Raw genomic sequence first — 16,754 nt, 5'->3', positions numbered from 1 at the left:
AGAATGGCATTACATGCAATGAAACAACACACCCTGAGTCAAACAAAACTTGCTGTTCTCTGTGATTACATAAACATGTTAAGAAAGTTATCTTACTACCAAAAAGAAACCTGCACAAGCTTTCACTGTAAATTTCTGAAGATAGTATCTGTTGGTAAAAATCTGTTGACTAAATAGGCTGTCAATTACTACTATGGAAACATACAGCAACGCAGCAACCCCTTTTCTTACAAAAACCAATCAAACATCACAGCATCTACATCATTTTACACATAAACTCTGTCCAGCGGTATGCATTTGGACAGTGAGGTGGATTGAAAACTGGTTGAACTACCGGGCCCAGAGAGGGCTGATCAGTGGCACCAGTGGTGGCCAGTTGCTCGTGGTCTACCCCAGGGGTCGATACTGTGGCTGAGACTATTTAACATCTTCATTAATGACCTGCACACTGAGACAGAGTGCACCCTCAGCAAGTTTGCAGGTAATATGAACTATGAGGAGTGGCTGATACAGCAGATGTTTGTGCTGTCATTCAGAGGGACCTTGACAGGCTGTGAAATTGGGCAGAGAAGAATCTCATGAAGTTCAACGAAGGGAAATACTCAGTCCTCCATCTGGAGAGGAATAACCCCATGCACCAGTACACACCAGGGCTGATCAGCTAAAAAGGAGCTCTGTGGAGAAGGACTTGGGGGGTCCTGGTGGACAACAAGCTGGTCATGAGCCAGCAACGCACCCTCATGGCAAAGGCGGCCAACAGCATCCTGGACTGCATTAGCAGTGTTGCCAACAGATGGAGGGGGGACACCGTTCCTCTCTACTCAGCACTAGCAAGGTCTATCTGGAGCATGGGATTCAGTGCTGGGCTCACCGGTACAAGAGAGACATTGACATACTGGAGTGAATCCAGCAAAGGGCCACAAAGATGATTAAGGGATCGGAGCATCTTTCGTATGATAAGAGACTGAGAGAGCCGGGACTGTTCAGTCTGGAGAAAGAGCAGCTTCGGGGGCATCTTATCAACGTGTATAAATACCTGCTGGAAGACTGTAAAGAAGATGGAGCCAAACTCTTCTGAGTGACAGGACAAGAGGCAATGGGCACAAATTAAGAAACATGAAATTCCACCTGAGCAGAGGTAAATTTTTTTACTGTGAGAGTAATCAAACACTGGCACAGGTTGCCCGGAGAGGTTGTGGTGCGGTCTCCATCTGTGAGGATATTCAAAACCTGACTGGACACAGTCCTGGACAACCTGCTCCAGCTGAGCCTGCTAGAGTAGGGGAACTTGTGCTAAATGATCAAGAGGTCCCTTCCAACCATCATAATTCTGTGATTCTGTGATCTTAAAATACAGCTACTGTTTCTTCATTAGTAAAATAATACAATTGTACACTAAAATGGTGTATTTGGTAATATGAACAAAGAGCATAATTTTTAGGAAAGCAATATCTTTGTACTACTTTATATGCTGAATATCCATGGTTTGACATCAAAGAGACATAAAACAGCAAGAATCTTTAGAGCATTCCAGTAAATTAGTTCAGGTACATAACCATATCTTTTCATACATGTAAAACTCACTATAAAGGACCTCAGAATGAAAAACCAGGTCATCACCGAATCTAACTTACTCAGAAGTAGGCAGCAAAGTTTCAGCAAGCTTCTACTCTTATAGGGGAAGATTTTTATACTCACATGCATGGCAATAACAATTTACATAATACTCATGTGCACAACCACCTGTGCTATAATTCAGACTTCATATTTCAATCAAGTTAATTGATTGTCTCATTTAATTAAAAAATTCAGAAAACATTACTTCACAAATATTGTGACCTTTTTTCAAGCTAAAAAGTTTAATAGCCCCAAAACAAAGCAAAAAGATCTCTCACCTTTATGACAATTTTCACTCTCAACATTGCATGAAAGTAGAGGCCACAAGAGTCTCTAAACATGGAAAAATCTTCTACTAAACAGATACTTCTAGATCTTTTTATCTGATTGTAATTTTTAAAAACTGACTCATCAACAGCATCCAGAAAGCTATGTGGGTCATACCAGTCGATCTGAGCAGGGACAGTAAATGACAATGTAGATTCAAAACTACACATACATAGCTGAGTTTAAATGATAGGTTCTTTCAGCGTTCTTGCTGGATTTATAAAATATATTCCTAATATGGCCTAATCAGCTTTGTTGTTCAATTTTTTAATCAAACTACTCTACTCTGATTTCCTGCAGAACAAGAAAGTGCAAGTGGTCTGGTATTGCAGAGTAGCAAACCTACAGCAGGCTGGGTACACTGTCGCTAAATACTAAAGAGCACATACTTCAGATTAGTTTACATTCAATAGAAAAACCTAAAATAATCTCTGGTTTTAAGATTATCATCTCTGAGTTAAGAAAACAGGCATTCTTCTCTCTTTTCATATGTGAAAAAATTGCTTGATTTCCAATTTGTTACTGAAAATATTTACTTCCTTAAAAAAAAAAAAAATTAAGAGATACAGCCTAACAAAAGAAACTCCAGAATTTAAAAAAATAATATGCTGGGCCATACATCCTTGTCCCATCATCTCAGCATGCCCGAAATTCTTTCAGCTATTTACTTCCAACATCTGCCTAGATTTTTCAAGCCCTTTGGGTATTTTAGAGAGATATATGTATATATATTATATCAATGTTCTGTACTAGTCTGATGCCCTTACTCATTTGTATCAGAATGTTATCCAGTAAGTAGTTAATTAATTAAAATACCATGTGTCAGTTCCTCACAGTTTATAGCTTCACTCTGGTATTGCTATCATTGTATTTTATGCAAATGATTGTCTTTTGTACATTATACACCTTATCAAAAAAAAGAAGGGGATGAAAAGGGGAAGAGTACCTGTTTGTAGAGCCAGCCACGTCTGACAACTGGTGCATTAGGATTTCTCTTTATTGAGTTTGATCTCTTTCCGAAATTATGAACTTTCTTTGAAGATCGTGATGTCTAAATTGAATTGAATAGGTTAAAGAAAACATGACATCAATATCTGTTGAAAAATCGTAACACATTTTCTTTTCTTTAAGATCTTTTTCTTATATATGTTTCTCTGGAGGATTGCAGAATACAAACTGTATTCCTTTTTTAGATAAATAATTATTATGTTGGTTCTGCTAGCTTCAGCATTTCTTTCTTTTTCCTCTGCAGAAAATTTAAAGACAAATCCCAAGACAAGTACTTAATTTTTTTTTTTAACAAGAAAAAACAACGAAATACATATCTGACCTTCTTGTAAGGTAGGTAGAAAGCCTACCAAGCTTTAGAAAGAGAAGTAAAAATTAGCAGAACTATCATTAATTACGAAATCACCTGGCAAGAAAATTCTACTCTTTCCTGCTTCCAACACTGGCCTAATAAATCAAAACTTGTTCAGATTTCAACAAGATATAATTCAAAGGCTTCTTGTTGAGTCTCCCCCCTTTCCTAACCTATACTAACTTTTTTTAATTCTTTCTTCCCCCCCTCAAAAACCCTTTGCTCTATGATCTCTTGGCTGGTTTGAATAGTCATTATTTTACCTCAGTGCTTGCACTAGGGCCTACTTTAAAGCTTTTGCCCATAAACTCCAGCACTTATATCTGCTGTTGCATAAACCTTTTACACTCTTACAGCTATGCAGCGATCACAGATGATTAAGAGAAGTAGGATAAATAACCCATTTTAGATTTTATTCTTCTACTTGAGTAACCAAAAGAAATTGGAAAAGGCATAAAGAAACGTGCAGTGCTTTGCCAATTCACATTTAATTCTTTTCAGCCTACATTTAGAAAGTTTGTTCTGCAACTGAGCTGAATGTTTACTTGTGTTTTAAATTCTGTAAGAATTGGTGCCTCAGACACCATGCGATGTGATATAGCAAAGTATCCCACTCTGCAAAAGAAGTTCAAATAATTTTTTTAAGCTGTGCTCATGGCTCTGCTCCAAATCCACCATTTGAACTGAGACAATATAATCCTGTGCTTCAGCTTCCCCATCTGTACTATTGAGACTAATCACAAGGTTATGCAAAGTTCCTAAAGAAGGAAGGCTAAACAAACACTCGGGTTTTGTTGCAAATTAGGGTATGGCGTTTCTCTGTGGAAATTCTCTCAACACACATCACAGAACTGAGTTGGGTTTTATACATGCTTCAGAGAGAATTCCACAGTAGGTTACAAATCATAAACTGAAAACTGCAATTTAAAATGATGTGCAGCTTTTGTCAACGATGCCATTAACTGAAGAACAGAACATAGCTTAGCCAAAAAGAATAACATTACAAAACCTATGTGTGTTTGTCTTAAGCCTACAACACAATGAAACAAGGTTGTTTTGTATTTCTTTTTTGAAAGAATCAGGAGGGAATATAAAAAAAAAAAAGAGTGCTTTTAATTTCCCTTGCAGATACAGAAATTTGACTCAACTCTGTTTGGAAAGCAAGATAGAGCAAGCAATTGAAAACCTAATTAAATATAAAAGTAAAAATCTTTCACATTTTCATCTGAAAAATTCCACTAGTGCAAAATGGACAAGGGTTTGTAAGAAGCCAAGAGAACGATGACATCCAGCTGTAAAAAAGGAATATACAGAGAACCTATAACAATCCTCAGCAAATTATAAAATTAACTCTACATCCATCTCAGTTAACCTGTACAGCTACTATATTGGCATACCACACAAGAGCTGTGCCAAGATTTTGATCAGAAGTAATTTATAACTCTCATACCTGCTCTAATATTAGGTATTAAAGGTTCAAAACCTCACCAGTGTGTTCCAGACTTCCTATGCCTGTACAATGAGTAACACATTAAGGATGCTTCTGAAAACACAACCAACAAGTACTACTAATGTCAAGTCTACTAACAAATTCAGATAAAATAGATAGGTATCTCTTAGACAGGTCTGATAACAAACTATATTGACTCCAATTTCACAAAGTTTTAATGGGTTACTTATACATCTTATCAACTGTGAATACAAACTCCCATTAATTAAACAGAGCATCACAAGTGCTTTCTAATTTTAGTTAATACAGAGAACACTTTAGATGACTCGTGATTATTTTACCACACACTGCATAAAGAGAATAACTCTTCACAACAAACTCTTCACAGCCTCAAGACAATGAGTATTTTAGGATATTGAAATATCGTAGCTGTATATATAAACTCATAATGAGTTCTCAAACTTTTTAGGTCACCTTCTCCTGTTGTTATGTCTGGGATCCCTGATCATTGCACATTCTCTCATATCTAATACCTCAAACTGGGGAAACAGGAAGAAAGGAAAAAAAATAAGAACTGAAGGGTTCAAATACTTTTTACCCCACAGCACTAAAAATATAGGACATACTGCAGAAGCTCCAGCTTCTGGAGAAGGCAAAGAGAAAAAAAGGACAGTGAATGTAGGGTCCAACTACTAATCACTTGCTGGAAGGTGTAGAAGGTAAGAGAGCTAGCAAACTTATAGTCACATCTGGTACCATCTGGCCCTTTCTAAGGAATGGTCCCAGCAACTGTGATGCCTCTGAAAACAGAACCTATGGGGGGGACCCTGTACAGCTCCAGTACTGAGAAAGAAGCCAGTGATATTCACTCTTTCCCAAACCTGAAGAAAACAACCACTGGCAGGGTTTTGAACTCTGGGCAACAGATCAGTCAGTAGTTGGGGCTGCACACTGCATCACTCTGCAAGCTGCTCTTCTCTCCGCTTAGCTGGTAGAGGACCCAGAATTTATGTGAGGCTTCTTCCCCAGTTTCAGAACTAGCATAAAAGTAATTAATTAACATTAAAATTATTGCGTCTATATTTGAAAAACGTGGGTTGAGAACCTTGCTGTAAGGAAATTTTCTGCATGTGAACTCAAAGAATGGAAATCTAAATCTTTGTTACTTTCAACTTCTGTTTAAAAATATGTTTCCAGTCTTCAAGGCTTACATTATCTTCCAAACCACAAACCAACATGATGCTGCCTTCTGGATTTTGAAGGCAATTTCAGTGCCTTCCAATGTTGCAGTTTTCCATGAGCTGAGTAGGTTTCTGCCTCAGCATTTTAGCTTAGACCAGGAGGTTGCCCTTGAAGCAAATCTCCCAATCATTCACTCTTACTGTGTTCTGGTTTGCATAGTAGAGCAAACTGGATTTATTTTGGGTAAGACTACAATGTAAGATGCACAAGGAGCACTACTGGACTAGCCTTAATATAAATCATGAAAACACAGTACAGATGTTCGGTCATGAGCACCAATATTGTCCTTCCCATTGCTCCTGATTACTATGCTGTTTGCTACTGTATATCATGACTATTACTCCAGAATTTCTGGCTAACCTGAATCCTGAGAAGAAATGTATGGCTACACCTAAACTAGCCATTGAAAGCTGGACTGGCTTAAGGACCATATGAAATATCTATAAATAAATTGATGAATATTTATAAACAATTTGATACATCCTAGCTGTAATGGAGACACAAGGAGCTCTGCAGCAGCTGTCCTGGGCTAACGCTCCATTCCACTTACTGCGAGAAAATTGTTAGCGTTATTCTGCTGATAATCAGGACAGCAATGAAAAGTAGAGGAGATGAGCTGTGGAGGGTGACTGGTAATATGACTGATTTTACACACTAAAAAAGCTTATTCCCTGAATGCATTTCAGGACATATAATCATATTTGTCTTGGTAGTGATTTTAACATCGGGGGGGGGAAAAAAAGGAAGACAACTACAAAAACAACTTGTTCATTCTAAGAAGAGAGGTGGAAATATATATCTCTTTAGCAATCTCAAGCCTACGCAGATCTTTTTCACAGTCAGAGATCTGTGCTAGTAGCTTCAAGTTTAGAAATATACTTAAAGCTAATAGGGAAAAAGCAGCACTTTATAGAGCTGTAGCGTGTTATTTGGCCAGCATCATGCACATAGTGGGAAGGGAGGATTAGAAATAAGACTTTTACTGGGGAGAGACTGATTTTTGCCTGCCTCTAGACAGCAGCAGCATTAGACTCCAGTGAGTCTTTCTGCCACAAAATAGAAACTTCTCCGTGTTCCATGCCTATTTGGGATCAATTAACATTAATGAAATGGAGAAGTTATTTCTATACCCCTCAATTGTCTGAAACTTTAGTTGTACCACAAACTTTTCTTCCATTCCTCATTACCTTCCAATATTAGGTGTGTTCATGAGTTACCTCTGAAAACAGAAACACCTAAAATATAGGTGTGGCAACCACATGAAGCATTCTTCTGCTCTGTAATTTACTTTCCTCACCAATATTTTACTTCTCTTTTATTGTGCTGCAGTACACAGAGCCTCTACATATTATATTCAAAGGTTGATAAGACAGCTAAGAATTTCAGGTTCTACTGTTGGGAAATATGAACAATAAAAACATAGAAGAAAATTAGTCGTTGTATCCAGGTACAACCAGTGAGTGATTTCTATATAGTTATCTTTTAAAACGATTCAACTCATTAGCCTTAAATAACCACGAGAAAATGCTGACTAATATTAACTGTGGTTCTACTTTGCAAGCATTCCCCTCCTGAAAACAAAACTTTTAAAGTGGTGTGGCAGTACTACAGACAAATTTACATCTGAAAACTGATGTACAGTAATTGCACATACAGTCACATTAATCATATTAATATTTTAAGTGCATTTAAATAACTAGAACAGACAGGAGGAATGAGAACTAGAACAAAAGTCTGTTTCTTCAAAATACAATAATTTCCACAGGAAGCTGAAGTGTCATTAATCAATGAAAGTAAAGAAATTACAATAACTGGGCCATAGCAATCTCAATTTCCTTCTAGAACACTATGAGACAAACATGCTAAAGGGCATTTTAAACTTCTCTTTTAAAAGAGGAGTGTGAAAAATATGTTTGTAAAACACATGCTCCTGAATTGTAATTCATTTCCCACCTTTAACCTGAGAGCGCTTCCTAGCTAGTTCTGTTGTAAGTCATTTTCTGTGTAACTATTGCGATCTATGTCACTATTACAGCTCTAACAATAGGTTATTTGGGTTTTTTTGCTTGGTTGGTTGTTTTAGGGCTTAGCTGGGTTTGGGCTTGGGTTTTTCTGGTTGTTGGTGGGGTTTTTTTTGTTTTGTTTTAAATTGGCTTTCCTGCATGGACTTAAACATGATCATATGAAAATTGAAATTATGGATTTTCTAAGTGTTTATAATTCATCTGTGACTCCTTTTTTTTTCCCAGCAACACAGATAGATTAAGACACTTTTCTCATTAAATAAGAGTTTTCTAATGTAGGTCCAGGATTCTGCCTGACTAATGAGACATTTAAAACAACAAAAAAAATGTTTCAAAAATGCACTTAAAGAAAACTTACAGTGTTTCCTACCACATGAAAAATAAATTCAATCCATGTTTCTGAAATTAAGGAATTTGCTCAGTTAAAATACATTCCAAAGTTTATTTTTCTCTTGCAGGCTGGATTAATCTGCCAAAAAGCACTTCTCAGGGTTAAAGTTTACAATGACTAGCAAAAGTATGGGTTTTTTTTCCTTGTTTAAATGTTAACTACCGGGTAGAAGAGATTGCAGGGCTCTTGTCTGTCATTGCTGTCAAAGTTGTTATCTTGGTGTCCTAGCAAACTTAAAGAAATTTTAAATTTTGTAGCAAGTGCACTTTCCTGTCAGGAAAGCTGTCAAGAAAAATGGAAAAAAATGCACGCAGTAGCCTCATCAGCTTTATCCAATAAACTTAAAGTTGATATAATTGAACCCATTACCTCGATAAACATCTTACCTTAACTTTCTGAGAAGCTGGGTGAATGGAGAAAGTGGAACACAAATTAAGGTGACCTAGAAATCTCCAGGACTTTTCCCGGGAATTTTCCTAGGAAACCAGGACTTCTAGTTCTGGTCCAGTGACAGCAAATCATGTTGTCTGCCCTTTAATTTTACCATAGGGTCACTTTCAATCTTTCTTGTAACTAATTCTTACACACAGTTACAATTCTCTCTATTTTACCTGGAGAAATCTAGGCAATTGTTTGAGATCGAGCAATTTCCATAACAATGCTTACCCAGATGTCTGATCAGTCACTCAAGATTTTGCTAGTTCACACTGATTAGAAAGGTCAGATTCTGTAAACAATTTATGTGCAAGTCATAAGATCTGAGATACTTGATAAAAATTACAGCTTCAGTGATAATTTGTTTCAGACACCTCAGTTTCCAAATTAAACATGAAAGGAGTTGAGTACCCTGAAAAAGATACATGCTTTGTTTCTCTTTTTCAATGGAATACTAACATATAGCATTGTCTAGTACCTTGTGGAATAACTGAATTATTTTAATTTTAATTTAATTTGAACATAAAGACTTACTCTGCCCACAGGGCTCATTGGATGAGCAGCATAATCTGATGTCAGATTATAGTTAGTTGCTTCACATATCATGCTTACTGGTCGCTCCTTCTTTTCTTCAGATGTCATTGCTGCAGCAGTCCTGAAAATAGAATATGTAATAGCACTAGAACATGCTGTGTGTGCAGACTGCTATTAAAAAGCACCCCTAGATATTGCCTAATACAGCCTGTGTCCTACTTTTCCAATTTGAAAGCAATTCACACTTCATTGTAAAGTTACCTACACTGTGTTTTAAACTTAAATCTATTATGGATGAATTTTAAGACATTGTTTTAAAATAGGGTTTCTCTATTAGCTTAAGGAGTTGGTGGGAGGGAAAAAGACAGGTATGAACATGAGATGGAAATGGGAAGAAATGCTCTCCAAAGCCTGCATATGGCTTTGTCCCACTTCAGTGAGAATATGCATGTTTGTGAAATTTCACATATTGCAGTCCTGATGGTTTTCACTCTAGCCACCGTGTAATGTGTCGCAGCAATGGTGGTGAGTAGGACACCCAATACCTAGCCACATATAAAATCCTGAGGTCAGGTATGACTTCCATGCATACCTTCTCATATTGTTACGTATTCTACAAAAGTAATGCAAGGACAGCATTATCCAACGATTCAGAAAGTGTCTCAACTGGCCAAGAAAATAATCGATTGAGGAGGAACTATCAGGCAAAAAAAAAATCTTTTATAGATTAAAGACACGTGATTGTCCCTAATTAATTAAAAAATTTATTCCTTTTTGGAAATTTATTGGATTATTATATAATATATAGGTCGTTTGCTAACACTACAGAATAAGTAAAGTGACAAGTGGAAATTTACACAGTCCATAAACATGATGCATTTCTATCATATAACTAATTTAGGGTATGGTTTTTATCTTAAAAGTTAATATTAAATATTTAATATTACTTTCAAATAATTTAAACAAGTAAAACTTTACACATGCTAATCTGACTTGGAAAAAAGAAATTAAATATTGCAATAAGCAAACACTGAATCTGACTTCAATATTAACAAGTTTTAAAACATGTAGTTTATAGACTGAAACGGATGCCACTCACTGTTCATTCACAACAAAAATACAGTTGTCCTGTGACGGCTGTCCTGTTACTGGATGTTTGCAGGTTACTTTTCGTTCATTATGACTGCGGAAAAGAGATAAGGAAAATTATTAGACAACAATTTTTTGATTTTCCAACTCAAGTGTGTAAATCCAGTATATCAAGTATATCAGCCCAGTGAAAATGATTATCAATATTTCATTACGACATATAACAATGTATGTGTATAACCACACACATATATATATAAGCTAACAAAAAGGATAGCAAGTATTAAATAATTTTCTTGAATACTCTGGAAACAGATGGAAAACATTTGCACTGGGTTGGTCATGGTTTTGAATTTAAAAACTGGAGCAGTAAGAGTGTAACTAGTTCATATATGATCACCAATAATTCACTTCACATATATTTATATAGTCACATTTATTTGTATTAGTCTTTATATATTCATAAATAGAATTTCAGCTAGACAGGGACAAGTTAAACATAAGGCACGAAAAACTGTTCTGTAGGGATAAAACAACAGTACAGAAAACACAATTGTCTTCTATCTTAGAACGTGAAGTTACTCGTTTAAAATCTTCCGATAATCCAGATAAATATTCAGTGATTGGAACAGAGTGATGCGTCGCAATCACAGTTCTACTTTTGCTGGTGGCTTTTTAATTCGGAGTGCTACTCCCCTGCAGCGCTGTGCTTGGGAGTGCCTTCAGGCAGCAGGGAGCCTGCCGGCTGAGGGCTTCACCCTCATCAGCACAAAACCCTCACTTTGCAGCACCTCGTTCCCCTGAACTGCAGGTGTTGCTAGATCACAGCAGCTCCCACAATTTGGAAGAAATTACCAAAATTCAACAACTATCAGCTGCTGCCACTCAAGAAGGAAACGTTTTGACTTGAGCCCTCCGGCCCTAGAGGGGAAGGAAGAGAAGGGGAGGAATCGCCTTTACTGCCTACCAGATATGTCAGTCAGCTGACAGTTGTAACTTGTGCTGCTGCAGGCCGGGGCTTTTCTACCCCCAGCCTCCACGCCAGCGGCAGGGTGCCAGCACCGGTTATGCTGGGAGCACACCTGAGAGCGTGGAGCTGGCGGCTGGCACAGCAGCAAGGCTACGCAACGACGGGAGGCAAGGGTGGCTGAACTGCAATAACCCCCTCTGAACTCTCTGGCCCCGAAAGGTAGGAAAGAGAGCAGGAAAGGTGCACTGACAAAATTTAAAACCTCGTTCAGTGATTAAAAAGCAGAAATCAGACCAAGAAAGGGCAATGAGTACATAATGCAGACGCGTTGTTTGGATATAACCCACATGCTTCAAAATAAACTCACCTCTTCTGTTTTTAACACTTTAAATAACATTTATAACCATAAAAAGTATATAATGCAAACAAACCAGCATCTGAAATCAGCACTGTAAATCACGAAGAAAGTAATTCGATTTGATAGTATTTACTTTTGCAAAGAATATGTGATGATAATCTTTTTCATGTAAGGTATCTTACACAATACTATGCCTTTCTTATCACAAGTTCAGCCCTGAAAAATATTCCTGGACAGAGACCAAACCTGGACAAAACCGCTTTAGTTGCAAGATAGCAGAAGAGGTGCAGAACAACAAAAGCTTTGAATGGCACTTTATCCTTAACACCTACTTCTTTTATTGCCTATTCATTTAAACTTTTTCGCTTTCAAAACTATGAAGCACAGCTCATCTCACAAATGTTATGCTCTCTACCCTTCCTGCTTCTTAAAACAACCTAGACGTAACAAGACCATCTTAACATGCCCCAGGTGTCTTGAAAATTCCTTTGGATCATAACATTTTGCAATTACGGAGCATTACTAATTAAAAGTTACCTCCAAACAAAAGCCTAATAAGATATTCACACTACTTTCATGGTCAATGGATAGTTGGATAAATCTGCATAAACCTAAAGCACAAGATTAGAAGATAGCTCAATTCTTTGCACTTTCTTTACTGGGATTTTAAAAACCTACTCATACCTAAATGGATAGAGATGCTGTGGAGCTTAACTGATGAGCTAGCTAACACCGGTACTTTATCTTCACACTAAATTCAGCAGAATTCTAAGTTTAGCTCCTAAAGAAGCTTCTCTTGCAGAAATGCATCCATTACAAGGGGGGGACAGAACAGAGACAACCTGAGTATGTCTGTGCCATTCCTAACTGCCATGGTCCTACAATGCCTTTCAAGTGAAAATGGCCCAGACTGAAGAGAATTGAAATTCAAAACATTCTTGAGGAAGCATCCAGGTTTTTCTGTGACTCCTCTTTTTCTTCACTTCCAAAAACTTTCTTTTTGTTCCCTCTGACATTTCAGAAACCCTCATACCGAACTGAAAGAAAAAAAAAATTATGGAGATAAGCTGGGACTCCGCAAGCTTTGCCAAAATGTTGCCATCTTCTTCACATTAAACCATGACAGCTGGCTATCAGCTGACATCCAGGAACGTAGAAATAAATGGATCAGGACTTCTGCCCAAGGACCATCAATACTCAGGACCGCTACAGAGGAGGCACATCCCGTGTTTTGTACGAGTGCACCCGGCTCACACTGACACAGGAAGAGGCCACCCTCAAAGATTGTAAAGGGGAGGTCATACGAAACCAGGAGGGAAAGCAGGAAGGGGGAGGAAAATGAGAGGGGAGAGGAAGCTCTGACCAAAACCATATTTTGTTTCAGGCTTGAGTCATATATCAAGTCAGCATTCCAAAAATATCAAAACGGTGTTGGACAAAATGCAGTTTTCCTTACTACTCACACTGATGTCGAGATGTACAGAGGTGTAGCTGACATTACATAAAAAAGGCAAAAAAATATTGTGGACATAAAACATTCTCCTGTGGAATATACAATAATTTCTTTCTAGCATTTGGGAGACCTTTATAGTCACTTCCTTCTCAAAAGGTGAGGCAAAGGAAGAACAACCTTTTCTTTCTCTTCAGCTTAGACGCAAGTGAAATCTCATGAGTGAACACTGGAAATTCAGCTTGTACAACTAAGAAGTATGGCGACTGTAAATATGTCTAACTGGATGAATAGATTTTAAATACTTCCATTTGAAAACTTTTTCATTACTCTGAATTATTGCATTTCTGACATTAATTTAGCTGATATTTTGACAAGACTCCTCAAAATACTTGCGTAAGGTGTAGAGTAGCTTGATAATTATTATCATAACCCTCCCACATAACAATAGGTTAGGGCATTTTTTTTAAACTCCATCTTGCAGACTACAGAGAGTTTCATTAAAACCGAGCTACAACTTGATATTCACAATCTTCAATATCCGATTTAGACAGTTGTTCAGTTATCCATGAATTTCTGGATCCACACACACACTTAGTGTTTCATATATTACACTATAAGAATACATATCTCATCAATAAATCTCAGGGGAAATAGGCCAAAAGTTGTTTGGGGGTTTTTTACTGAGAAATCTAATTTCAATTTTATACAAACTCCAGTGTTTGTATATTCAGAGTTTCAACTCTGCATATTTATGTGTCTGTACTTTTATTATGTGGTAAAGAGTGATTCATTTTGACACAGGCAGCTAGAAGCCAGTGTGTTAACTTTTTGCTTACGCAGAGATACAGCCTCCAAGAGGTATATGGAAACAACGCTCCTCTTCCTTCTCTCCCCAATCAATTTTTCCTATCAACATGTTTTGAGAACACAGGGTAACTACACACACACACACTGTTACACTTATTCTGAAGGATATAACTGACCCTTACTATTTTAGCATCCATAGTTAGGTTGTATTAACGGCATGCTAAACACTAGAGCCAAAGACAGAAAAAAAATCCCTGTGTATTTTATTAGTATTCATGAGCATACTCTCCAGACTCAGTACGTGGCACAAACTATTCCTCATTAATATTTGCTACTGGGATGTGTTGGGCTCCAGAAATCGACACAGCTGACTAAGATGACATGAGAGAGAAGCATTTCAATCCAAAATAAAGCATAGTTCTTGCATGTATCAAGATAATATTCGGTTTTTGCTTCCAGTAGTGGCCTGGGACAATGACCTGCTATAAAAGGATCAAAACCAAACCAAAACAAACGAACAACAAATAAAAAACCCCACAACACAAAATCGTAACCACACCAAAATAGCTCACGCAGGGACAAGTTCCATTTTTAGCTATCTCGGTGCAAGACAACTGATACCAACTTAAAAGCACCAACTTAACTTGACCTCTTTTCTCCAGAATTTTTAAACTTCTCCTTCCCAATCCTTTCCTCTGAACACTGCAAGCTTTGGCATCATTTAGCAGGTAGCTTAGCTTTGGCACATGCACAAGCCCTCAGAGCAAAAGGATTTATCTTGTTCAGGTTGGAAGTTGACAGTGACCTTGAATTTGACTCATGTTGTTTGCCTTCTTATCTACTCTCTTTCTCCTTTCCATCCCTTGAGATCCTTAATCTCTTTAGAAGACATGATTATTTTACTTATTTTCTAGACATGTTCAAAAAACCTTGTTGTGTAGTTTTAGTCTACTCACTAAATATACAGTCAACAGCAATCCTTTTGATGGCCAAATGTGATTCAAGGACTACTAAAAAAAAAGCCCTCAAATACATCATTCAAATATATTATTTTATTTTTAAGTAGCAACAGAATGCATAATTCCAGGAGCAGTGCTTGCCAACAGAAGTTCTACACAAGCAGGATTGTTTGTTCTTGTTCTACCTTGTGTTTTACAGGACTGCTGACCCAAAAATGCTGCATACCAATATTTTGTTCTAACACACACCACCGCAAAATCAGCAAATTCAAAATTCTGTCAAGTTTTGCCATTTTGAAATTGCTATCATCTTTAAGAGTACCAGGATTTTTTGGATAGGGAATAAACTCAGATAATAGCAGTTGGAAGGGAAAAAAGACAGATATGTAATCCAGTTGTACAGGAGGATGCACACAATTAAAAATGAAGGGTTTAGACCATCTTTCCTCTGGAACAGAGCAGTTCACTCAGAAGTAGCAAGAAAGATCAAAGTACTAGGGTGGGTACAGTTGGTTTGGGATCTCTTCATTGTATGATTTGGTTGAGTTCCCTGTCCTCTCTCTCTCTCTCAAAAAAAAAAAAAAAAAAAAAAGACCTGGGCCAGAAGTCCCAAAGACACATCTGGTTTTCTCCCACTAAAATTAAAACTAGATGCCACTTCAAAGCTGCTCTCATGCCCTTTCTTTGTAGACTTTATTTATGTGTTCCTACATGCTAAGGCCTTCTCATTTGCTCATTCTCAACATGACCATCAAAGCAAAGGATGAGTTCTACTTCACTGAAAGAATACAAACAAAATCTTAAACCAGGACACAACTTTCAACAGGCCTCTGTATCTTTAATTTAGAAAGACTGTTCCTTTTGACAAGTGAACACTGAAGAACACATTTCAGAAGAATGCTACACCAAGTATCTGCCTCCTAACATTTATTCTTCATCTTAGATAAGAGTCAGTCTGACAATCTAATCTCTATTATGCAAACATGCGATCCCTATATATCACAAATATACTCAGAGTACGTAAAGATATTTCTTATGAGAAGCAGCTTTATGCATTTTTCATACCTGCTTCATGACAAAATACTTTAAAAGATTACAGATAAGGTAAGATGACCAAAATTACCAGAGCAATAAAGTCATCCTCTCTACATTAATGCTAAATTTTTGCACTGACATTTAAAGGCAAGGTTCAACTGGAGACAAACATAAGACAAGTCTAGGCCAGCTTTATTCTGCTTCTGTGAAGCATTTCATTCCAGGGGAAAAAAAAAAAAATTCACATCAGCAATTTTTACCTCGTGTGCTTGCTTTCTAGTGTAAGAATGTCTCATTTCTAATTGAAATAAATGCAGTAACTTATGGTTATCTAACAAAAAGTTGTCTGAATTTGGAAAAAATTTAAGTAAATGCAGTCCCTACACAACTGTTAGCAAGGATGTGGTCTGTGGCTGTACCAACTCTTCTATTTTACTAAATCTGTAATGCCACATTGTACAGTAAATAGCAAATGCAAGCGCTTTTTTGTCAGTGCTATCATACCCTAGAATTACGAGCCTTTTTTCAATTAAGCTTTTTAAACATCAAACTTTGGAAACCAGGCTGCATGGCTCCACTGGAAAACATATGAGTATGGTAACTTAACATCAGGGAGTCTGAACAAAAGAGGGTGTAAAGAGACAGCAAGTTTCAAAGCAAAATGCTGACAGACCTGTGTAACATCACATATGCTGCTAAGGGC

At 37.2% G+C, this 16,754-nt stretch overlaps 1 protein-coding gene across 1 annotated transcript in view; it reads right to left on the bottom strand.

The window, feature by feature from the left end:
* Positions 1-16,754, bottom strand: part of PLEKHA5 (pleckstrin homology domain containing A5) — a 171,666-nt gene that overhangs the window by 59,439 nt on the left and 95,473 nt on the right. Inside the window, exons 4-6 of the mRNA XM_075160173.1 lie at positions 10,480-10,563; positions 9,381-9,501; positions 2,891-2,995 (exon numbers count right to left, since the gene is read on the bottom strand). Coding sequence (XP_075016274.1) covers positions 2,891-2,995; positions 9,381-9,501; positions 10,480-10,563 — 310 coding nt within the window. The remainder of the gene's footprint in view (positions 1-2,890; positions 2,996-9,380; positions 9,502-10,479; positions 10,564-16,754) is intronic.

Source organism: Calonectris borealis, chromosome 1, assembly GCF_964195595.1.
Source record: "Calonectris borealis chromosome 1, bCalBor7.hap1.2, whole genome shotgun sequence".
In the NCBI taxonomy this organism is placed as follows: Eukaryota; Metazoa; Chordata; class Aves; order Procellariiformes; family Procellariidae; genus Calonectris; species Calonectris borealis.
This window is presented reverse-complemented; position numbering and strand designations above follow the sequence as displayed.